The following is a 25602-nucleotide window of genomic DNA, read 5'->3' on the forward strand; positions in this document are numbered from 1 at the left end:
CCTCCTTCTTTAATTGTATTCCAGCAGCAGCAGCAGAATCCTGAGGAGATGATTCTTGTTTGTGATCAATACCACTGACCTTCGCACGATAGGGCTTATGTTTTTCCACTCGGCCAAGTGCATCTTGAAGTAAAAGCAGTTTTTTATCATCCTCAATATTCTCGTTGTCAATGAATTTACTCAGATTGTCCTCAAATTGTTCTACGGGTGAGCGAGCGAGTTCTATTGGAGTCAATTTATAGGGTTTTGCCATTCTCTCTAGAGAAAACTATTTACAAGTACTACAATTATCGACAGTAAAAGTGTGAAAAAGCTACCACCCGCTTGAAGAAGTTGTGTCTTTTGAAAATTTTTTGTTTTGTTTCTAGAGGCGAATGCATGTACAATGGAACAATATTACTTTGCCTGTTGCTTAACTACTTCTGGCAGATGAACATTACCCTTGGTCAAATTTAAACTTAGTTCGGATATTAGATTAATGAAATCATTGTCAATACCATGTTTGAGTATGGCTTTCCTAAGTGGGTGTTTTGAAGTGCTTAGAACGGAAAATAAATGTCTATTTTCATGTAGTTTATTCAGTGTCATGATGGCAACTAATAGGTCTTTTTACTGTTCACGGGGAGATATACTGTAATTTCTTTGTCCAAAATATCTGTGACTACACGCAAATCCTTGGGTGTATTTTGATTAAGATCCAATAGGATGTAGCTGTAGAGTTTATTAGTTGCCTGATTGTACGCTGAGAGCAGAAATTTGGGGGCGCCTGGATATATTTGTTTATTGAGAGTTATTAGCGAGCCGAAATCCCGAACAACTCTGTAGATGATATAGTAGATGCAGTTCAAAGCAAGTGTTTACATTCATTTGCTCTGATTAAAGAGATTGTGTAGAACCAGCGTGATTAAAATAAGTTCCTGACGAAAGCGAACAGTGAACTATTGCAGCATATCCTGGGATCATTGTTCAATAGATTCAGCCAGATCGTCGATAATCAGCCAAGAGTTTGGTTCAATAATGTTGAAAACATCAAGTCCCTGTATAAATTGTATCTGCACCAATCCCACCGTGCCAATTGCTTTTATTTTATCGTATGACTCCTGCCAAATACTGTAACAATAGTAGATTTTTTTCGGCTTTTCCACAAACATTTTATCACAATTTTTGATTATTTTAGTTAAGAATGTTGTTTTGCCTGACATTGATGGCCACACAGAAACGATCTGAATGGTATTTTAAATTTATACATGTTCCCTTCAACAGTTCACCTAGACAACAAGCTGTAGACTATAGTTGTCTAATGACTAAATAATTTCCCTATTACTAGTCCGTTCAAGAATTATGAGAAGAACAAAATCAATAAAGAATCATATTTCTTGTATTATAAACAGCACTTTATAGAAAACAAAGAAAAAATATACTTTTTTTAATTTATTTATAATAAAAAAAACATTTATTTAAAAAATGCACTAGAAAAAGCACTTTAATAAATATACTTTATTAATAAAAAAATATAACATTTAATGAAAAATACACTTTGAATAATATCACCTTTTTTCAATGCAACATGTATATTTACAAAAGCACAAAAATCTGCTCTAAGTAAAAAAAAAAGATCACTTTGGTAGTGGCGCCCCCCCCCCCCCGCTGGCGGCCGGCCGGGCATCCCCCCCGGGCCGCGAGCCCCCCCCCCCCAAGGTTTTGAGAAAAATTTATTGGACTTTACTCAAACCGAGACTTTCCCTATGGCTAACACATTCGACTCGGTCGGAAGTTAAATAGTGTCGCAGGGGGAGGGTAGTCACACCGTCTTCACGAACATAGACCTTGTCGGAAATGGTACTCATGGCAATTTTTTCTATATTTACAGTGAAGTTCCTGTAGTTCAGTGAATGAATTGCCAGCAATTTGGCTCGTGGAATTGTATTTTGAACGATACAATTCCTATAGATGTGCATGTCAAAATTCTTATCCACATAGCGCGTGGGTACTCCTTTGCAACGTTTTTTTATTTCCTCGTCGTGTGTCTGTATAAAGTACACCTTCGGACTACATACCACGGGAAATCATGTCGCTTCCCGTTTCTGATTTAAAAAATAAAAGCTGATTTGGTGCCCGACGTTTCACTAGCTCTGGATAAAGCCCACTCCAATTGGTGTAGTCCATAAAGGAGCTGATGATTTCACCGTGCGCCGAATCATCAAGTAGGTTTGGGGTTTTTACTTTTAGCAGTAGAGAATCTGTGTCCCCGTAGCAGACCTCTACTTACCCCTTCTCCGGCGACTGTATCCCAGCCACATTGTACTGGAATTCCAACGTGAGCTTTTTAGAGATCTCCAAGATCGCGCTTCCTACAGCAATATTTTTATTTAATACAATGCTTCTTTTTTCTATTCAATAGTACCATTTCCGGGCCAATGATTGTGAAGGAAGTGTAGTTTGGATCGGCAATAATTCAAGCACATTGTTTGGGATCGGTCACGACGTCACAACGATTCTAATTGCGAACACTCTCGCACATTTTACCAAAAGCCGAATTCAAAATGAGCTTATAAATTTCTTTTTCGGCTTTTGTCTGCGTTTCAGAACGTTTCTTGACAAAAGTGTCAACAAACATTTTCAGATAGGGTTTTTGACTAAACTGGAGGGCTCTATGAACCTTTGTGACATTGAAACTGTTGTTCCACATCCATTTTAGAGCCACATGATGTGCAACAATATTTTTTTCGGCAGAAGGTTAGCAATAAGTTTTTGTTTTGAAGGTGACCAATGCAATCCATCCACCTCGACTAAACGTCTGTTGCGGGGGCTCAAAGAGTCCCTAGTCACAGGTCTATTGATGCATGGGAAAACAAAATCCTTTACCGAATCGTGAAGCTCAACTGGTATCTCCCCCATCAATTTCAAAAAACCATCCAACCGGCCCATTCTCCTCAACGCTGTCAATGTTGGGGAAATGGGGAGCTTGAGGGTCATTGAGGCATTTATAGTCATCGCAAGATAGCGTATAATGGTACATGGCCGAGGGTTAGAAAGAATTAATATCAAGGAAAACTGCATCTGATTTTGTCCCCGTCTTCTCTCCAGTTGGATCAGTTTCCAAGATACGATCCCCGTGAAAAACGTATCCACCCCTCATTAACCTCTCGATGAAAATGTGCTGATCGATGTCGGTGATCAGCCCGAGTTTTTCCCCGCTAATTTTTAGGATGAGGTCCATTACCAGATGAGGAGATGAAACATAATACCCTAAATCAAGATTAAATTCCCCATAGATTTTGTCCGTATTTTTACACATGTCTAACAAAAGTTAACACTTCACTCGACAAATACAGGTTGCAGTAGTCAAGCCCATCTTTACTCCCTCCCTCTGCCCACACTTTTTTTTTAGCAAAACTGTATTCATCAGGGATGCCCCTACGATCATGTAGACTTTCGTAAAACGATTCAATCGATGGAAAATTTTCCTCGGCGATTCTTGAAATGGAACGATAATAATAAAATGGATAGATTCCGTTAACCGTTAACAAATCCTATAAATAAATTGGAAATTGTTGTTTGAGAAGGGCAAAAGCGTAACAGGCGTCATCATTTTTATGTACTTGAATTAATTCACTCACTGATTTGGGGAAAAAATGTAGGAATCTAAAAAATGAATTTTATTCGTGTACTCAATGTCGTCTTCAACATATCTCCACATAAAATCCAAAACAAACAACTTTTCCGACGATTTAGCAATAATTTTGTAGGCAAAGCTGTCTATAAGCCATGCATCATTCACTGTTCCGTTTCTTTGAATATGCGCGATTAGTGGTACTACCAACTTCATATTGGAGCTGGAAGTATATATAAAAACCGAACAAGGAAGCTACTGTACAATTATTAAAGCGCATGAAATGTGAGTTAATCCCAGAAAGTTACTTTTCCCCGCTAAAACTGGGCAAATGATATGGTAGTGGTTCTGGACAGAGTCTTTGGGGCAATAGTCTTTTGGGCTACAAACCCAACAAATTGTCCCCTTTTCTAGTGCTAGTTGCTCCTTATCTGATAATGACATTGGGAAGTTGGTGTGACGCAATCGTGAAATTGCACCAATCGCTGTTTTTATTAAAGACAACAATAACTTCTCCATGCTACCCTCCTCATCCATAGCCAAAAAAACTCTTCCAGCTGCATTTTATTATTGGAATCGCGACGGGCATGCACAAAGGAACAAGCAACTAGTTTGTGTTCCTTGACTATATTTGGCCTTGACGGGTCCGATACCAGTCTTGATTCACAATTCAAAGACACTTTATGTACTTGTAGCAGAAACTTTCGGAAATTTTAAAATTATAAAGTATCTTTGCCTTCTGTCGGCATATCTATTCTTTGATTACCATGAATTTTGCGATATCTCATGTGATCCATGAATGTTTATTCAGATCTAAATGGAGAAAAGCACAAGGGGCAATAGTGACATTCTCCTTTCTTCGTGCCTTGGGATAAGAGTCGACTTATTGCCGTAACGGGGAAAAAATGACCATAGGAATTTACATCTTTGGGAGGCTAAAAGATAACTCAAACCGAATTTTTAACATTATCTACCAACGGTGTCCTAACTGAATATAAAACTACTTTTTATTTGGTTTCTTTCCCCCATTTATAAATTCTGTGTCATACTGGAGAACAACCACCCCAACCCAAGATTTTCATTTGCTTTTTCAAATATGGTTATTTCTTTTAAGGACACCGGATACTTTCCCTCTAAACAATCAAAATTTACTTCAGGGAAATTTTCTTCACCGTTACGTGCAAGTCTGTCGAGATTTTTTATTGTTGAATCTTTTTTTAATGTTTTATGAGCTGCTGCTAAAAATGCATATCTAAAGCATTGCAGCCCTGTTTCAAATTTGAAACCCTGAACCCCTCCTGTAGCCGGCAAATCTGGGTTGCATTTTATTTCGGTACTACCCGCCCCTCTTAAAATAAAGTTTTTTTAAATCTACTGAGATTCAGATTCATGTGTTCAATGTATAAAATTGTGGACCCACTTCCCCTCTCGTTAAACGTGTCAAAAGTTAATATTAATTTGTTGACCTAATTGAAAAAGTTACCCTCAAATTCATTTAGACCAGGGTAAAAAGTTTGATTGCCAGTTGAAAAATGAAAATAAAAAATGTCCCCAAATGTCCCCTTTTGTAAATAAACTTTTTGATTTACCGATGCCTTAATCCCCCTCTGAACCCCCCCCCCCCCCATTTTTGAATCTGAATCTCAATAAGTGCTCAAATTCGGTCGATGTAGGTATGAAGAACATTTAAAGGGTCTGTTAAAATGATATTCCCGTCAACCAGGTTTTCCTCGGGGGGATAAAAAATCTACCCTGTGTTTGCAAGTGACCTAGAGCAGATTCCAACAAATAAAATTCACATAGTTCCGGGGACGCGACGCTACTTTCATGTCCTGTACTTATTTGCACATGACCCAATTTACTAATAGTAAAGTCATCATCAAAAATGTCCCCTAAAACATTAGGTCCAACGATTTGCATAAGGCTGTCCATTTCTTCAGTTGTAAATTGAAAATCCAGAGGGATACTAAATGACATACCTTCACTAACATCATCCGGCGATAGGGGACAATTGCCCATGATATTTTGAAGTCCTGGGCCAGGGAAGGCAGTTGTTTTCGTAGCTTCCCCTTGAAACTAAAAAATGACTGGATTGAGTGTTTTTTCTTTGAGGAAAGTTTTATCACAATTATAACACATTATTTATTTTTTTCTTAGTCGGATTTGTATTCATATTATTTATCAAACAAGATGTTGTTTTTTTCTTAATTTGATTCGTATTTATCAAACAAATGCATAATAAATAACAAATTTTGTTAATATCACACTGACACACACGTTCACACACACACACACACACACACACGCACACGCTCACACACACACACGCGCGCGCACACACACACACAAATTTGTATTCAAAATAACATTTTCCTTAGTATAAATAGCAAATGTGTGAACGCACACGTTCACACACCCACACACACACACGCACACGCGCACACTCACACACACACACTCACACATGCACACACGTTCACACACACACACACACACACACAAATGCGCACACACGCACACGCACACACGTTCACATACACACACACACACACGCGCACACACACATGCGCGCACACACACACATAAACACACACACACACACACACACACACACACACACACACACTCACACACACACACACACACACACACACACACACACACACACACACACACACACACACACACACACACACACGCACACACGCACATACACATGCGCCCACACACGTTCACACACACACGAACAGACATCGCAACGTTGGACTAATAGCAATAAAATACAGTAAAAAAATCAACTCAATAATTTTCTTAATTGGTTTCAAGCGAACACTCGTTTCAAGTCCTAAAAATATCTCTTTTAATTATGTAAATAATTCGCCCCTTCTTCAAAGCGTTTAGAATTACACAAAGCCCGTGGTCTTAATCACCAACCTTTTGTTTTCATAATTTAGATAAGACGCGTGTGAAGTCTGATTCTAAAATCGTCCCTTTTTGTAATTATAAACACAGATGGTTTTAGACCGGAAGGGAAAGCACATTTTAAAAGCATGAACAAGAAAAGGACATTTTGAACAAAAAGGACTATTTATAATGAATTAAACTTGTAAACTGAGGAGGGAGGGAAGACGGGGTTTACGTAATGGAAACAAGAGCGTATTTTACGTTTTCTATCGACTATAATCATCATATTGTAGAGTTTGTATAGTTGGGGGGAGGGCTATGCCCCTGAATTCGAATTTACTAGTGGGGTAGTAAAATGATTTTATTTGGAAATAAATTAAGACAATTTGGTAAACTGAACTCACAGTATAAATCAATGTATCCATAGCTTCAAAGTCAATAATTTCAAATGTGTTATCCATGATGTGTTAAAACATTATGAAAATTTAATCGTAACGCATGAGCATTATATACAAAATCTCAAGGACGAATGAAAATCACTCCTTTTATTTGAATCCGATCACCAATCAAGTTATCATATATAGAATAACCTCAACTCTCTCTCTGATTGGTCCTAAAAATGAGTGCTGTCTCAAAAACCAGTCTGGTTGAAAACGTGGAGTTGAAGCAAACTTGTGTGACAAGCTAGACTTCAGGAACCAGTGGGGAATCCCCGCTCGTACTGCTCACTTTTAAACCCTTAGAATAGCTAAGGAAGGAACAAAAACCCTTAGAATATCATAGGAAGGAACATAAACCCTTAGTATAGCATTGTAGGGAACATAAACCATTAAAATAACATAGGAAGGAACATAAACCCTTAGAATAGCATAAGAAGGAACATAAACCGTAAGAATAGCATAGGAAGGAACATAAACTCCTGGAATAGCATAGGAAGGAACATAAACCCTTAGAATAGCATGGGAAGGAACACAGCGTCCTAGAATAGCATGAAAAGGTGCCAAGGAACATAAAGTAAGCAAACAACACAGGAAGGAACATAGAGTGAGCAAATTCCATTGATACAATCTACTTTTGTACCACATTAGCCCAGTAAGAAGAATTGGACCAATCCAGAAATGAATTGAAACTTGCAGTTTACACCATAATTTAGCGAGGATGAAAGTGAATATATTACCTAATACCTGTTCTTATGCCCTTTCATAGTTCAATAATTGTTACTGGGGTACATTCCATTTTTATCCCTTAATGGGACCTAAAAAGGCAAAACAGTCCTTAATTGCCAAATTTTAAAAAAATATTTAAAAAACCGGCTAGTGAGGAAAAATTGCCATTTGCAGCTGATTCACGAATGGTAAATATTTCCTTAGTCTAAATAGCGAAACGTTAAAAATGAAATAAATTTGCAAGATTTCTTTGCAAGAGCCTGAAATCCGTCGGAAATGAGATCACAGCAAAACTGACGGCATTATTGAGGAGTTTCTAGATCTTTTTAAAAAAATTCTACAAATTTGTATTCAAAATAACATTTTCCTTAGGATAAATAGCAAATGTAGAAAAGAAAACAAATTTTCAGAATTTTTTAAAAGAGCCTGAAACCCCTCAAAAAAAAGAAATCACAGCAAAACTGACATCATTATCAAAAGGTTTCTAGATCTTGTATTAAAAATAGCCTAGCATTTTACAATTAACGACTAAGGAAAACAATAATTACCAATCCTGAATCAGCTACAAATGGCATTTATTTTCACTCACCGTATTTTTATATATATACTTTTAAATTTTTGGTGACTGAAGACTGTTTTGAGCCTTCTTAGCCATTTAAGGGTTCAAAATGGAATTTGCCCCAGAGACGATCATTGTAATATGTAAGAGCATACAAAAAGAAACAGAGTAATTTTTTCAATATCATCCAAATTAAATTATGCTTTAAGCTGCAAATTTGACGAGACTAATTCTAGCAGCATGGGACTGGGAAATAAGATGAAGTTGATTGGATGTGTTTGGGGATATGGTGGGCGTGAGAGGGGGGATAGTTGCCCTTCAATAAATTTTGACTATTAAGAAGAGCGCTAGCCCTCTCAATTTTCAATCGAATGAGCCCTTTTTAAAGTTTCTAAACAAAAATTTCATTAAAAATCTTTTATACCCCCAGGGTATACCTTACTACCCTTACCCTGAGGGCTGTGGGGGGGGGTGTCATCCTCAAACACCTAATTTATAGAACTTTCAACTAGGTTGAAAAAAATGGCTACATAAAAATTTTGATTATATTTGGTTGGGGAAATGGTGGACGTGAAAAGGGGGTTAGTTGCCCTCTAATCACTTTCGACTATTAAAAAGGGCACTAGCCCATTCAATTTCCAATCGAAGGAATCCTTTCTGGAGTTTCTACAACCCTTTCTATAAAAACCTTATATACCCCCAGGGCACAACCTACAACATTTACCCTGAGGGATGTGGGGGGGGGGTTGTAATCCCCAAAGACCTAATTTCCAGAACTTCCAACTACACTGAACAAAATGGCTATCTCTAAATTTTTATTGCATGTGTTGGGTGGGCGTGAGAGGGGGGTTAACTGCCCTCCAATCACTTTTAACTATTAAAAAGGGCACTAGCCATTTCCATTTCCAATCGAATGAGCCCTTTTTGAAGTTTGTGCGATAACACTTTCTATAAAAAACTTATATGCCCCCAGGGCATAACTTACAACCCTTGCCCTGAGGGCTGTGGGAGGGGGGTTCATCTCAAAGACCTAATTTCCAAAACTTTGAAGTACACTGAGCAAAATGTCTGCCTCAAAATGTTGATTGGATGTGTTTGGGGAAATTGTGGGCGTGAGAGAGTGGTTAGATACCCTCCAATCCCTTTCGACTATTAAAAAGGGCACTAGCCCTTTAAATTTCCAATCGAATGAGCCTTGTTTCAAGTTACTACGACAACGCTTTCACTAGCCCTTTCAATTTCTAATCAAATGAGCCCTCTTTGAAGTTTCTAAGACAACACTTTCTATCAGAACTTAATATGCCCCGTAGAACTTTTCAAATTTCTACGACAACGCTTTCTGTAAAAACCTTATATGCCCCCAGAGCATAACTTACAACCCTTGCCCTGAGGGCTGTGGGGGGAGTGTCCTCCTCAAAGATATATTTTCCAGATCTTTCAACTACATTGAACAAAATGGTCATCTCAAAATTCTGATTGGATGTGTTTGGGGAAATGGTGGGCGTGGAAGGGGTGTTAGTCGCCTTCCAATCACTTTTGACTATTAAAAAGGGCACAAGCCCTTCCAATTTCCAATCGAATGAGCCTCTTTCAAGTTTCTACGACAACGCTTTCACCAGCCCTTTCAATTTCTAATCAAATGAAACCTCTTTGAAGTTTCTACGACAACACTTTCTATCAAAACTTCATATGCCCCCAGGGCATAACTTACAACCCTTGTCCTGAGGGCTCTGAGGGGGTTATTATCCTGAAAGACCTAATTTCCAGAACTTTCAACTACGTTGAAAAAAATGTATATCCCAAAATTTTGATTGCATGTGTTTGGGGAAATGGCGGGAGTGATAAGGGCGGTTAGTTGCCCTCCAATCACTTTCAACTATTAAAATGGGCACTAGCCCTTTCAATTCCGAATCGAACGCTTTCTATAAAAACCTCATATGCCTCCAGGGCATAACTTACAACCCTTGCCTGAGAGCTGTGGGGGGTTGTCATCCGTTGATCAAAATGCATATCTCAAATTTTTGATTGGATGTATTTGGGGAAATGGTGGGCGTGGAAGGGTGTTAGTTGCCTTCCAATCCCTTTCGGCTATTAAAAGGGAAACACTAGCCCTTCCAATTTCCAACCGAATGAGCCCTTTTTGAAGTTTCTACGACAACTCCTTCGATACGACGTGGCTTGGTCTAAAAGAAACTAAATAATAAAAAATAAATAATACCTTGTGCCAATATCGTTCTTTACTTAGGCAGCGGTATTGCTGCCTAAGTAAAGAACCCCCCCCCCCCAGTTTCTTTAACATACAATATTAAATTCCTTTTACTTTACAATTTTTAACTCCTATGGTATATCTTATTTCCCCCCCCCCAGACCAGGAGGCCTAAAATCGCTACAGCGTCTGGATACCTTTATTAACAAAAAAAAAAAGAATAAAAACACTACATTAACCCACTAAAGCATAAGAAAAAATGACAAAAAGGCGGGAAACGCTATACACCAAGAAAAAAAAAAGGAAAAACGAAGAACTCAAAATTATGTAGTCTGGTTTGGAAAAAGCTTCAAATGGTGCCAACTCTAGGCTTTAAACACTCTAGCGCAAGTCAGACGGGTTTGGGGATTCTTTACTGCTGATATGGTAAACAACAATCCCTGTTCCAGGAAAAATTTCAAAATAGATACCTATAAATGCACCTTTTATTAGATTTCAACCCTCTCCCTACAGCTCTGACCCTTGATTGAACAGATTTTGTAAACCGCACAAGTTATAAGAAAGTTTATAAATCCTTATTAAGGAAACTTTCAACCGTAAAATTTAATTCTGATTCATGTCAAATTTTATATCGTAATCCGAATCAAAGCCATTGTAAAGTCTGAAGTCTTTTTTACAATAAAGTCTTTATTATTGACGGTTCAAAAGATCATTTGCCATACAGTTCAAAAGTCCATGTGACGTTCTCATCACTTCAGAAAATTTTCAAAAAGTAAACACTAAATGTCGAGTTGCAGATGTGTATGCAATGGTTTTAAGGTGTTACCATCACTTCTTTTGAGAATTATATACGAAAAATTAAAGTTTTTTTCAACTGAAAGTAAGGAGCAACATTAAAAATAAAAAAATGAACAGAAATTATTTTGTATACAAGAGGGACTGCCCCTGCCTCATCCCTCACTCTTCACACTAATGTTTCAAAGTTCTTTAAAAATACTTCTCATTCAAATTCAAGGTTCCTTGCGTTTCAGGAGTCATTCTCATATAGATGGGACAAAAAGTCAAACTTTAGCGTGAAAATCGAGGGATGAGGAAAGACAAGCCTCCTCATATACGGAATGATTTATGTTCGTTTTAAGTTTTAATGTTGCTCCTTACTTTCAGTTAAAAAAAACTTGTATTTTATTTAACCTCTGGCCGTTTTCCAAATCATGCCAGGAAATCCCCCCATCCCGTGTCAATTTTCCCACAAAATTCTTCAAGAAAACTTTTTTCTCCAGAGAGATAATCCTCCCCATGGAAAATCTCCCCTGCAAAAATTGTTTCCCGAAAAATTTCCGTATATTCCTGAATAACAAATGTTATGTGTAAAAAGCTGGTAATTGTTGAACTTACTGTTAATCAATCAAGGGCTGGAGGAGGAGGGGGGGAGTATCGTCATTGCCCAGATTCATAGTTATTGAACCTTTAAACTATGCTCAACCAAATGGTTATCTCAGAATAAATAATCGATCAACCAGCTTGTTACCACGAATGTCGATAAGAAAAAACGGTATCTCTGAAGCTATTAATTGCTAAAGGACCTATCATCCGTCAAACTATCTTTTGTCTGTTAAACCGAATATTAATAATATATGCCTTAATCAAAATGAAGCAATACAATTAAAACGATAATAAATGAAATAAAATTATTTAAATTACAATAAAATTAAATGAATTGTAATAAAATTATAATATTGTAAAATATATTAAGTTATATAAAATAATACTATGACGAAATAGAATAAAATAAATGTGATTCTTTAATCAAATAATAAATAAATTAGATTGCTCACAAATTTGCAGGAAAGCGGAACTGAGGTTTTAAAGAAGCTTTTTGAGAGGTATATATTTTTGTTTGAGGATTTAAACGAGAAAACTGTAAGAATTGCAGTTTGTAGTTGAATAATTTACCTCAATTTTAACTTACATTACACATGCTAGGTATTTGAGCAAAAATTCGATTTTTTTTTTCCAATTATAGCCTTTTTGATCATCCACGTAGTAAACATGTTCAGTGTGAAATTCGTCGGACATCGAGAACGTGTTTCAGCATCCTTAGGTGCTGGACCATAAATCTGGAACTCAATTCCAGCTATAACCCATGGGCATTCTGAAAAACGTTTGTTTCAAAGGCCACTTGAAAATTTACTTAAAGTCAAATCTGCGGAATAATAGTTTAAAATTTTGGTCGTTTTTTAGTGTTTTGGTTTAACAAATTAGTTGAAGGTTACTTTAGTATTATTATTGTTTAATTGACAGCACTTAAACATGCCACCAGGCACATGCACTGTTTTTTGACAATTGGACAAAGATCTACCCTTTTTTAACAACATTTGTTTTTTAAATTTGTTAAATTACATTAGTAATGCAAAGCCCCTTTAGAAATAGGATAAGTAAGTATCAGTACAATTCATACTACAGTGTACTGTTGAATAATTTACCTCAATCTTAATTTATTACATAATGCTCGGTGTTTGAGTAAGTATGTGAGACCTTGCATTTTTTTTTATTTCCTTTGAAGAATTCTTTATTAGAATTAACGTACATATCAACACCTCTTGCAACACCTCTGGTGCTACAGCTTTGCTGTCATCCAATGCCGTTTGCGAAGCTGTTTTTTATAATCCATGTCATTTAAATGCTTCATTTGTAGATTGTTTTTTCACTCAGGAGTACATAAAGCCACACTGTGCCAAGTCTGGCAAATACAGAGAACAGTGAACAGTGATCCATCCCGTGGGAGGTCAAATTGCGGTCCACCAACAAAGCTGTATGTACTGTGGCGCAGTTCTTAGGGATGAATCACACACCTAATGCCCCAAGGCCATAACCAGAAGGCGGGAGGTTAACCCCCCCCCCCTCGAAATGTCTTTTACTCGTAAAAACGTAACAAAAATGGATATAAACAAGTTTTGTATGCGTTTTTGAGGTTTTTCTGTGTAACCCCCTCCTCCCCCCGAAAAAAATCTTTCAGTAAAACCCCATCCGCAAAAAAATCCTGGGTACGGCCTTTGATTACCCAGATCTTCTAGCGCTCTCTCAGTGCATCCTCTCCAAGGGTTTATCCAGGATTTTTGTTCAGTGGGTTTTGTTCATAGGGGTTTAGCAATAAAACCTTTAAAACGCATCAAAGATTCGTTTATACTCATTTTTTGTTACGTTTTTACGAGTTGGACAATTTTTTTTTTTTTTTGGGGGGGGGGGGTTTAGCCCTGACCCCCTCCCCCTGGATGCGGCCTCAAAACTTCCAAATAAAAGCGATTTTGATGGTTTGACCAAGAGGTAGGCTACACATTACGGGTTCACAATTCTGCAAATATCTGCATTCTTTCAATGCTCGTTTTGGGTATATTTGTATTTACTCTTGTTTTGGGGTATATTTGAGTACATTTTCTCGTGTATATTAGTGATATACAGTAAAAAGAATATAAACATGAATTTTAGCTTATACACATATTTTTGATTGGGGGTCTGCTTTTGAATTGTTACCTTTAACTTAGAAAACGATCGTTTTTGGGTTTTTTTTCCTAGTATAAGCTTAATTAATAATAATATATAACAAATTGATGTGCCGTAATTTATATAATAAACTCTCAAGAGTATTGTCAGAGGTGGCTTCAAGGAAGAAAGAGGAAGCACTTGCCTCGGGCACAGAAATTTTAGGGTTAGAAATTTTAAACAGTTATCGTCATCTTCTAATTTCTGAAATTTCCTTTTTATTAAAATAAACTAAAGGACGCATTTAGAAAATGAAAATAATTAATAAATCATTAGGTAATGAGAAGTAGAGGTGGATTTGATGTTCCCGAATTGTCTCAGGTCAGTAAGAGATTTTCTCCTTTAGCCAATCTGCGAGGAATACTTCATATAGTTTAGAGAAAATAGGAGTGAGTGAAATAGGACGAACCCCTTCAAAACCAGGTTTTCCGTCTTTCTTTTTCAAGGGGTTGTGAAACCCTGTTTCCAAATTTGTGGATATTGGCAAGAGTAAGTAATCTCACCTAAAATAACAGACAAGGGCTTTGAGAGAAAGTCACTGAAAGTATTAATAAGAAATTTCCTTTTTATTAAAATAAACTAAAGGACGCATTTAGAAAATGAAAATAATTAATACATTATTATTTAACTGACAAAATGAATTAAAAAATTATAAATAATTAAATAATAATTGAGTAGTTAAAAAATTTAAATAATAAATTAAAAACAAATTATTAATTTATTAACAAATTGAAAATGATGTCGTTAATGAATGACAATTTTGTTAAAATTGACCTGAAAATTGTGTGGGAGAAGAGAGGGAGGGAGCACCAGTCAGGATTTGGCCTTGGCGGTAGAGAGGCCAGAACCGCCACTGTGTGTGCAAGTATGACTTATGTCATACCTGAAGAAAGAGAAAAATTACCACGAGATAAATCCAGAGGTCCCTTTCCACTATTAAAATTGTGTGGCTGAACAATGTACTTTTTCACGTTTCTGACCCCACCAGAAAAATTTTCCAATCCATTTTAAGGGTCAGACAAGTGTTCATTTATGACTCATACCATTCCTTATGTATAAAATTACAGACAGGCTATATTCCATTATATGAGTAATTAAATTCTTAGAATATAAATTTATAAATGGGCTTTTTAAAGCCTATTTAAATTAATAAATAGGTTCCTTTGGTTTGTTCCCTTCTTTGTTATTTTTATAAAAACATTTCTCATTCTTTAAATAATAAACTCTCAACCAAGAAACTGGGACCTATTTTTTTTGCAGATCTTCATTTTTCTTTTTTCTTTAAAAAAAAGTTGGGAGCTAAGATTAATACCAAAATTTTAGGTTGAATGAGGCACCCCCAAAAATAAGCAACTAATGGATTTATAGTGGTTTTGTTGTGCATTTGTTCCATCCCCCACAGCAGAAAACTCAAATGCCTTTATAAAAATTAAACGAAAATATGACTGGTAGATTTAAAGAAAATCAATTTCTATTACAATTTTATTTCAAATTGATGTTAATTAAGAGTTTAAATACATGTACCTAGATGTCTCTATTTCATGTATTTTGCCATCATTGTTCTTTGCTCTTTAACAAATAAATAGTGCCTTTTTCAATTTTAGTTTAGTCAGGTCAACAACCAACACATATATTAATTTATAATACTATAATAATAAGTATATTAGTACTATAATACTATAATAATAATTTATAATACTTTACAGACAGGACAAGTTTTGGCGCCTTTTTTTCCATGGCACTAGTGAAGGTGTCCCATAGTGTTTGAAGCACTCAAAATTGATACTTAGGTTTGCTTACTCATTATTATTATATTATTCCCTTTTTAATTTTACGAATTTTTCTTTGCTTTGACATTTTGCTGATCCAACATTGACCTTTTAATTTTTGAGTTTTAATTATTTTTGACATTTTTACTTATTTGACATTACCCTTTTATAATCTTTTTTTGGTTCTTCTTTGTTTTATTGATGCTAAAGCGCAAATTCGGCCCATTTGGGCTTGTGATAGCCGTTTTTCAGCAATAGGCCTAACTCTTATCCAATCTTACTACTACTGATTTACACCATTCTTGTGGCGACGTTGTTTGACCCAAATTTGCTGCATTGGTAATTTAAAACATACAGGAGGCCAAATAAAAAAAACAACATAAATTTGTCCCCAGTACGTCTAAGAGATTACAGTCTACTAGCTTACTTAACCAGCAACTGAAACATCCATTGGATGCTCAAAGGAACTGGAGGTTCTTTAACCCTTTTTTTAGCCTACTTAAACTACCAATATTTTTCCAAGCTAATCTAGGACTTTATTTTGCAGACTGGATTTTTAGTCAAACAATTCTTTTAAATTTTAACTATCACTATCAGAACAAATTCAGCTTAAACATTATTGCATTGGAGAATAATCTTAATAAATATAAAATTTTCTTTGAGATATTCTACTTTTTAAATGAAGTTGCCAGACTCTACACTTTAAAAGATGCCAGTAGTTTTTAATTTGTATCTTCTTGTGTTAAATCGCTGAAGATCTAACTCTTATAAGTTTGTTTATTCTCTTTGATGTCTTTGTCATTTGCTGGTTGTCTTTGATTTTGGTTTATGTTGAATACCTTCCAGGGAATAGAATCAAATATATACACACCAAGTATAGATATTTATAAAGGTGGACAATTTGAAAGATAAGAGGGAATTTCCACACAAAAAGAGTGTTGGCTAAAATACCCAAACTTTTATGCATTTTCATGGAAACACCACAATTGTTGCAAGGTGAGAGGGTGTTGACAAGATACTCCAATCCCTCCTTGTGCATAGGGAAAAAAAATTACACTTACCTCCTTGTATTTCGAAAAAGCAAAATAAACTCTTCCATTGACAGTGACTTCAAATCCCTGATTGTAAATCAAAGTCCAATGCCCTTTGTTCCCAAATTGATCAACAGCAATATTAGGTTCCATAAGTTCAATCTTGGCTTTATGAATAACTGGCATTCCTAAAGAAAACAAGGTAAAGGTTTAAGTTACCTACATATTATTATTGCAAAACTTCTGTAAAAAAATTATCAAATGTGAGATTGAAAACAATGGCTGAGATTGAAAAGGTGTTTTAAAGCCAGGAAGTTTCCTTCAGAGAAAAAATGTTAAAATGTTAGAAATAAATGTTAAATAATAAATGCTTAAAGATTTATTCAAAGATTTTGTATTCAACTCATAAGTTGTATTTCGTTATCTATTCATTTAACATCTTTACTGACTTCTAAAAAACAATAGCTGCTTAGTTGGTATTACATGTGGGCCATGACTCAGTGGCTAATCTTTGGATAGTGGCAGAAAATCTGTAAATGTATGTCAAGAAATCTTTATCTTCTAATTTCAATAAATATGTGAAGTTTATTATCTTAAATTAACTTAAATCGCATGTCCAGCAAGATAAGGTGGTGATGAACCTCCTGTAGGTTAGCCTACACTCTGCATTGGCCCAGTCCTGGTCAACTCCTTTCTTGAACGCATCTATGGTTTGAAACTGGATGGTGGCTTTAGAGAGGCTGTTCCAGTACGGGACAGCGCATACAGAAAAGAATTGCCAGCACTCACATTGATGGCAATGGGGGACTTGCAGCTTCTTTGTGTGACCTCTTGTTGTACTTACAATGGATTAGGAGAAAACTTGACTTGAGAGGTTCTTTTCTAGCAGTTTGCGAGTAGCAATTGCGTCCTTTCTTTCTTTAATAGACTGGGGTGGGGAGTTTGAGGAATACAAGGCGTTCCTCATACGGCTTGTCTTGCAAAGCTGGTATGAGCTTTGTTGCTTGCCTTTAGACACTCTTGAATGCTTTAGCATTCAGTTTATTATGAGGAGACGCTAGCATCATTCCAAATTCCAGGCGTGGATGCATAATAGCTTTGCACAGCTTTTTGACCACACATGGCTTCTTTATGAGCCCTAGGGCTTGGGTCGCTTTAGCAACTTGAGGTTGTGCGTGGCTGTGGAACTTGATTTTGTCACCAACAATAACCCCAAGGTCCCTCTCCTCACTTACACCTTCAAGTAGGTCATCTCCAATACAATAAGGTTGTCTAGGATTGTTGTGTCCAAGATGCAGGACTTTGCATTTTGACACATTGAACTGCAAACCCCACTCAGATGACCATCTAGATAGTTGATCTAAGTCTTCCTGCATCATTGAGTGATTGGGGCTACTTTGAGCCTGTCCTAAGAGCTTGCCATTGTCAATATATAGTGTCAGTGGGTTGTTCAGGTTAGTTGTACTGTCATTAATATATATGCTGAACAATGTGGGTCCCCAGATTGTGCCCTGTGGGACTCCATTAATGACAGGAATTTTGTCTGAATAGATAGTTTTACTGGTGGCGTCATAAACTACTATCTTCTGAGTTCTTCCAGTAAGAAAGGCTTCAATCCAGGCAACTATATCATCATGCACCCTGTATGCTTCCATCTTCAGGAAAAGAACTGGATGCTGTATTTTATCAAAGGCTTTTGATTGATTAAGCAATATGACATCCACTGGAAGGCCATCATCCAAGAGTCTGGTAACAAAAACATATGTTTCCATGAGGTTTGTGTTGATTGAGCAACGTTTATTGTTGCCAGTGCTGGTAAAAAAAATGCTGCCCAGGTATCCTGCTGTGATTTCAACCTATTTAACTCAAGTTGCATCCCCAAATCATTCCTGCAGATCAAGTTGGCCCATCCCAGACCATTAAGTAGATTTTTCAGGTTCTTTTGCAAAAAGTGATGCAATGAAGAATGGTATGAAAATGAGATATAATATTGTTCAATGATTACAACTCTAGAAACACACTGCAAGGCTGCTTTGTACAGGTCTCCTAACCCTTTTCTCAGTGATTGCTGATTTAGAACCTTCACATGTATATTTTCCTAGTTATTGTAAATTGGATTAGTCACTGATTAACTTTGCCATGATTTTTAATCTCATAAGAAAAAATTGTGAAATCTGTGTCATCTCTTTGCTATCAATTTGTTGTCACTAGGGGGTTTTAATCCTGATCACCTGAATTAAAGCCTTTGGTTTGATATGGTTTTTGATACTTGTCAGTTATTGGAAATAAATTCAAGAATTACACTTAGGTTACACCTCACAAAACTGGTTTTATAGCTACAAAAACAAGTGATGGAAGATAAAATGCATAGGACTTAATGAATAGATAGAATGCATTGGACTTGTATAATTTGGGCTATATGTTTGTACATTAGGAGTGGGAGTTAGGTTAAATTAGGTTGGATTAGGTTTCCATAAATTTTGCTTCTAAAGTATTATTTTATCATCACACTTTGTTTAATTAAAATCAAGTAGTTGCAGGCATCAAGCCATGGTTTAATTGTAAAAAAAAAACATGGTTTAATTGTAGAAAAAGCCAAGACAGATAGTCTGAGTGAGTGTGAGACAAATCTGACATAAGCCCTTTTAGGATCGCATTAAAAATGATGTCATCTTACTTGTTGATAGATAAGTCTATCATCCATCCATCCATACATCATTCATTTCATCATATCTTTCATTAGGATTAACCTAACTTCACTTTTTGGGTGCGTTTCCAATAACCAACAATACTGGTTTTTGAATCTTTGTTTGCATTTTGTCTAGTGGATAAGAATTGTGCACTGTCTTGAATTTTTATTTCATGAAACTGGAAGTGATAGAGATCATCCCCCTATTTTGTTTGGTAGTTCTCTCTTGCCATATACCTCACATATGAATTGTAGATGGATTACCAGACAAAATTGGAATAAGTGGGCATTTATCCTGGCAGACATCACTGAAAAAAAAAACTACAATAATCTTTACCAAGACACTAAGCTAAGAAATATACAGGTTAAATAGCAGGTGGTGATTATTGCCTTTTGAGGTAAACCTCTTGTTATTGACTGGCCAGTATCTTTATAATCATTTATTTGGACCTGGAACAATCTATCTACTAAGTAGTTGTTGAAGAACTATCAGGAAAAATCAAAACTGTGTTGGTAAGAGCAGGGGCGTCCAGAGGGAAGGGGAAGGGGGCACCCCGTCCTAACTGTTTTGTCATTTGGTGGAATTTTTGCTGAAGGCAAGAATTCCAGCAGAAATTTGTAAAATTTCTGGTTTCTTCAGAAAATTTGGCAGAAATCAGATAGGGATTCAGTAAAATCTACAAAGTTCACCCCCCCCCCAATAAAAAGAGGTTCAGGACACCCTGGGTGAGAGTCTTAAGTGTAAACATTACTGCAAGCATATGACAAGTAAAATAGTGCAACTAATATGACTCTTTTGCTAGATTAATTGAAAAAAAAAATTGCTTTCTAAAAAGAAGTTTTTAAAAGAAAACTAAACAAGCTAAATGAAACTAAAAACAATATGAAATAAAGTCAAATAATAATTCAAACTTAAAACAAACAAAAATCATTATCAATGAATGAATGAGACCTAAAACAAACAGAAATCAATACAAACAAGTGTAGGGTAAATGCCTCTGAACCTTCCAGTGACCAAAGTATCATTTGCACTCTACTGAAAGCGGTTTTTGTTTCAAACAGCAAGTTTATTCATCAAAACATCAATAAAAAAGAGAGAAAACTGCCATAATAACAAAGATTACTGAAACAAACTAAAAGAAGTTGACCAATTGTTTATTATATAATGATATTCATTCCTGGAAGGCTTTGCAGTTTTGGATTTGTTAACATTACAAAAGAGATAACATATATTATGTTTTCAGTAAAGCACAAATGAAAAATTGTTGTTTTTAGGACTTATGGGTGCTAGCCTTATTCTTGCTTGTGGTAATTCTTGTTTGTTTTTGGTCTGATTTAGTCATTGATCTGTATTTCTGGCTGTTTTAACTTTGAATCAAGGAGCTTGTCAAGGAGAAAAAATTTTTGAAGAGGAATGTAGTTGTATTGATTTTAGAAAAAAAAATATGTGATCTGTTTAAATGTCAGGTAATGAAGACCTCTCAAGTGAGGTATTAGCACCAAGGGAGCTTGAGCCAGAAATCCCTACCAATGACTAAATCAGACCCAAAACATGACAATTTTCTTTCTGTTTTGTCTTGATGTGTTGACAAATAAACATACTCTTTGAAATAAAAGTTGTTTTCAGTAGAGCACAGATGATGCTTTGGCCTCTGGGAGGTTCAGGACCATTTGCTCTATGCTTGTTTATAGTAATTTCTGTCTGTTTTAGGTCTTATTTATTCATTGATAGTGACTTCTGCTTGTTATATGTTTGAATACTTATTTGACTTTATTTTATCTTGTCTTTGGTTTCATATAGCTTGTTTAGTTTCCTTTAATTTTTTTTTCAATTAATCTAGCAAAGGAATCATATCAGTTGTGCCATTTTACTGGTCATATGCTTGTGATAATATTTCCACTTAAGAGCCTTACCAACACAGTCTTGATTTTTCTGACAGTTTTATAAATTTCTAAAACAATTACATACTAGATAGAATCTTCCAGGTCCAATAAATGATTATAAAGATGCTGGCCAACCTATAACAAAAGGTTTACCTCAAGGGGCAACACGCAACCTCCTGCTATTTAACCTGTATGTTTCTGAGCTTAGAATCCTCAACACATCTTTTGGTCTATGTGCTTATGACCTCATTATTTGTAAAGCTGGTAAAAATTACAGTAGTGTGTTCTGTGATGTCTGACAGAATATAGTGCTTACTTATTCCAATTTTGTAAGCTAAACCATCAATAATTCACATGCAAGGTAACTGGTTGGAGAAAAGTACCAAACAAAATAGGGGGATGGTCTATATCACTCTCTGTTTCATGAAATAAACATCAAGGACAGATAAATGAAGAGAAAAAAGAATGTGATTTGTATTATTGTGGCTCCCAGAATACTGTAGGTTATGCTTTTTTAAAGAATTTCGAACAGTGATATTTTGGTAAATTATGCAACAAAAAAACAACCTAGGCTAGTTGTAGCTTAACTAACTCCCAAGATAGTGAAAAACTCCTAAGCTAGAATTTAACTGTTTGACTAAACATTATGTGTAGTGGTTACTGGAAAACCATGCTCTAACCTAGGCCTGCCCTAGATCAGCAAGCTTACTTTGCCCAAAATCTGTGCAATCAATAGTTCCATCATTACTCCTTGCACTTTCGTAGAAAATCCAGCTGCCTTTTATTTCCTCGTAAGTACAATTGACAGGAATATCCGAGAAAGTTCCGTAAATACAAGTGATAAAATAAACAATGACAGCCAAATAACGCTTTTCCATTTTAAATATTTTGCGGTATTTATTTTTATTCTGATTCTTCCTGCTTATATTCCTATTCACCTGAAATGGTTATTTCTTCTCTTTTTTTTCATTGCATGCAAAACTTTCGTGGTTTGCAAAATTTTTTTTTGCTCATTATTATTTTTAATATATAATAATAATTCTCATTATTAATAATTAATTATTATTAATAATAATATATTATTATTAATAATATAAGAATATAAGAATTATTAATAATATTTTTAATTATTAATAATATAAGAATAATTTTTAATTTTAATAATATTATTACTATTAATAATATAAGAATAATAATAATTCTCATTATTATTTGGCTCATAATTCCAAAAATATCTAACCTGAAAAAAGTGTAAAATAAGCAAGTTCTTATAAATAGTCTATGGACATGTTTACTTTTTTCATCCAATTTCGTTCCAAAGATAATTAATCTAGTTTCAGTCCAAAGTTGTAATAAAAATTTGCTTTTTAAAATTTCATTGCCATAAATAGCCTGCCTTGTAATGGTCTAAATACTTTTTTTTACTGTGGTAGTTGCCTATGTAATTTATCTACTTACTACTTACTTAGGTCCCGGCCATCCTCGTGGGACGTTTTGGGGCCACTCCTCTTGCTTCGGGAGGCGGCTCGGCTCCATTCGTTTCACGTGGCCGAACCAGTGCAGTTGTTGTTTATTTTACTGAGAATGGTTTCAGTGGACTGGAAGCTGAAACCTTTGACGTACTTCCACATCTGTAATTCGTCAGTGTATTTGATTCTAGTAACGCGTCGGAGACATCTCATTTTAAATGCTAGTAGTTTTTTCTCGTCTTCGGTTTTCAGGGTCCACGTTTCGCATCCATAAATAACTATGGGGATTACTAAACTGTTGAAAAGGCGCAACTTGAATTTATTGGATTGGTGATACTTTTCCAGAGGCTGGCTGGACTTCAGAAGTAAGAGCTAGTAAGTGCAGGTCGATATTTCACGTCAGAACTATGGCAATTATCTGAGGAGACTTGGCTACAGGGGTAAAAGAAGTGGTCAACCGTTTCAACCTTTCTCCCACCTATGGTGAAAATAGGCGGGTTGTCCAGCTCACGTCGCGTAGTTACCATGACTTTGGTTTTGCTGGCATTGATCTCCGTCCCAAACGGCTTTATGGTATTGTAGAGTTTATCAGCTTGTGGCTGTATTTCTTGTGTAGATTTGGCTAGCAGGTCTGTATCATCAGCGTAGGTAAGATTGTCTAATAGAGACCCTCCTATTGTTGCGCCTTATTACGACTGCATCAGTGAAAGAGTGATTTTTAGAAAGAGGTTGAAGAGATGTGTTGGTAAGATACAATCCTAGAGAACTCCTCACGAAGTTGTGAACTCTTCTGACAGCCCATCAGCGGTTATTGCTTGGCCTCAAAACCTATGTTGCCTATGTGCCAAAACCTACTTCAGCAAAGCCCCTCTTTGCTCTTGGTGCCCAAAAAGCCTCTTTCCTTCTCCTCTGCACCTTGGGACACCATTTTAACTGAGCACCCTCCGGGGTTGCATTTTGAGAAAGGTTAGCCCTATTTCTAATCTTACCCTTTGGTTTAGCTGGATCACCGACCTTGGACATATGTCCACAGTCCACTCCAGGCTCTCCCCCTTGAGGTGTCCTGGTATGGGGAGATAGTAGAATAGAATAGTATTTTATTAAAAAGCAAACTCTCACAACATAAAATACTGCCGAACTTATTGCTTTCTGGCAGCTAGCCTACATTGTACATAAAAAACAGAAATACATAAATACAATATAAGAACATACAGCGTTGAACCCAATTGGCCTGTCAAATAAAAATGAGTAAAATGAACAAAAATGGGTGCATTAGCACACAAACATAAGCACATAAGTCAAACATAAGTAACATAAGTAAAAGTAAATGTAAGTAACATAAGTAAAATGAATAAAAATGAGTACATAAGAACGGTATAAGGACATACAGCGATGAAACAACTAGCCAGTCAAATAAAAATGAAACAAATAAACTAATACATTAACAATACACATGAAACATTAACATGATACAAAGCAATTTTCATTTATTTATGACTTCAATGAACGCTGACACAAAGCTCCTTCTGTAACGCTCTGCTTTGGATCAGTTCTTTGGACGGCAATTAGGGGCTGGCAATATATATTGAAAGTGTGGGTTACGACGCAGATTATTTTCGAAATTCGTACAAAGAGTAACAAATCGGACTGCCAGGGTAGGGAGGTCAAATTCCTTGAGAGCGAGAATATACGGTACTTTTCTCTGACCGTAAATAATTCTCATGGCTTTCTTCTGGATAATTTCTAGCCTATCGAACGGATCCACTGTAAGGCCAAAATACCACACCAGGTAAGCATACTGAAGCTGTGGATGCATAAAACATACATAAAGGCGGAGACTGTGTGCTTTTGGGCATGAAAATTTAGCAAATAGCTTAAGGAGAGACAGAGATGCACAGGCCTGTTTAACAATAGAGCAAATATGGGCCTCCCATTTCAAAGAGCTAGTTAGTATGACCCCTAAGAGTTTAGTTTTTGATGTAATTATTTCATCATATTGGGTTAGTAAATGATGGGGTTGGTTTAAGAAAACTAAATGTCATAATATTGGATTTATGGGAATCTGCTTTCATTTTTGTGGGCTGCGATGAAACAACTAGCCAGTCAAATAAGAATGAAACAAATAAACTAATACATTAACAATACACATGAAACATTAACATGATACAAAGCAATTTTCACTTATTTATGACTTCAATGAACGCTGACACAAAGCTCCTTCTGTAACGCTCTGCTTTGGATCAGTTCTTTGGACGGCAATGAGGGGATGGCAATATATATTGAAAGTGTGGGTTACGACGCAGATTATTTTCGAAATTAGTACAAAGAGTAACAAATCGGACTGCCAGGGTAGGGAGGTCAAATTCCTTGAGAGCGAGAATATACGGTACTTTTCTCTGACCGTAAATAATTCTCATGGCTTTCTTCTGGATAATTTCTAGCCTATCGAACGGATCCACTGTAAGGCCAAAATACCACACCAGGTAAGCATACTCAAGCTGTGGATGCATAAAACATACATAAAGGCGGAGAATTTGTGCCTTTAGGCATGAAGATTTTGTAAATAGCTTAAGTAGAGACAGAGATGCACAGGCCTGTTTAATAATAGAGCAAATATGGGCCTCCCATTTCAAATAGCTAGTTAGTGTGACCCCTAAGAGTTTAGTTTTTGTTGTAATAATTTCATCATATTGGGTTAGTAAATGATGGGGTTGGTTTAAGAAAACTAAATGTCATAATATTGGATTTATGGGAATCTGCTCTCACTTTTGT

At 36.0% G+C, this 25602-nt stretch overlaps 1 protein-coding gene across 2 annotated transcripts in view; it reads right to left on the reverse strand.

The window, feature by feature from the left end:
- LOC148940846 (dipeptidyl peptidase 1-like) overlaps positions 1–22258 on the reverse strand; it is a 91738-nt gene extending 69480 nt beyond the window's left edge. For both annotated transcript variants that reach the window (XM_089104789.1, XM_089104788.1), the window contains exons 1-2: positions 22071–22258; positions 16819–16976 (exon numbers count right to left, since the gene is read on the reverse strand). In XM_089104789.1, the coding sequence (XP_088960915.1) occupies positions 16819–16976; positions 22071–22239 (327 nt within the window). In that variant the 5' untranslated portion in view covers positions 22240–22258. The remainder of the gene's footprint in view (positions 1–16818; positions 16977–22070) is intronic.
- Between the last annotated feature and the right edge of the window lie 3344 nt (positions 22259–25602).

The sequence above is a fragment of the Artemia sp. Qi Xiang Cuo genome, chromosome 19 (assembly GCF_049724085.1).
Source record: "Artemia sp. Qi Xiang Cuo chromosome 19, ASM4972408v1, whole genome shotgun sequence".
Lineage (NCBI taxonomy): Eukaryota > Metazoa > Arthropoda > Branchiopoda > Anostraca > Artemiidae > Artemia > Artemia sp. Qi Xiang Cuo.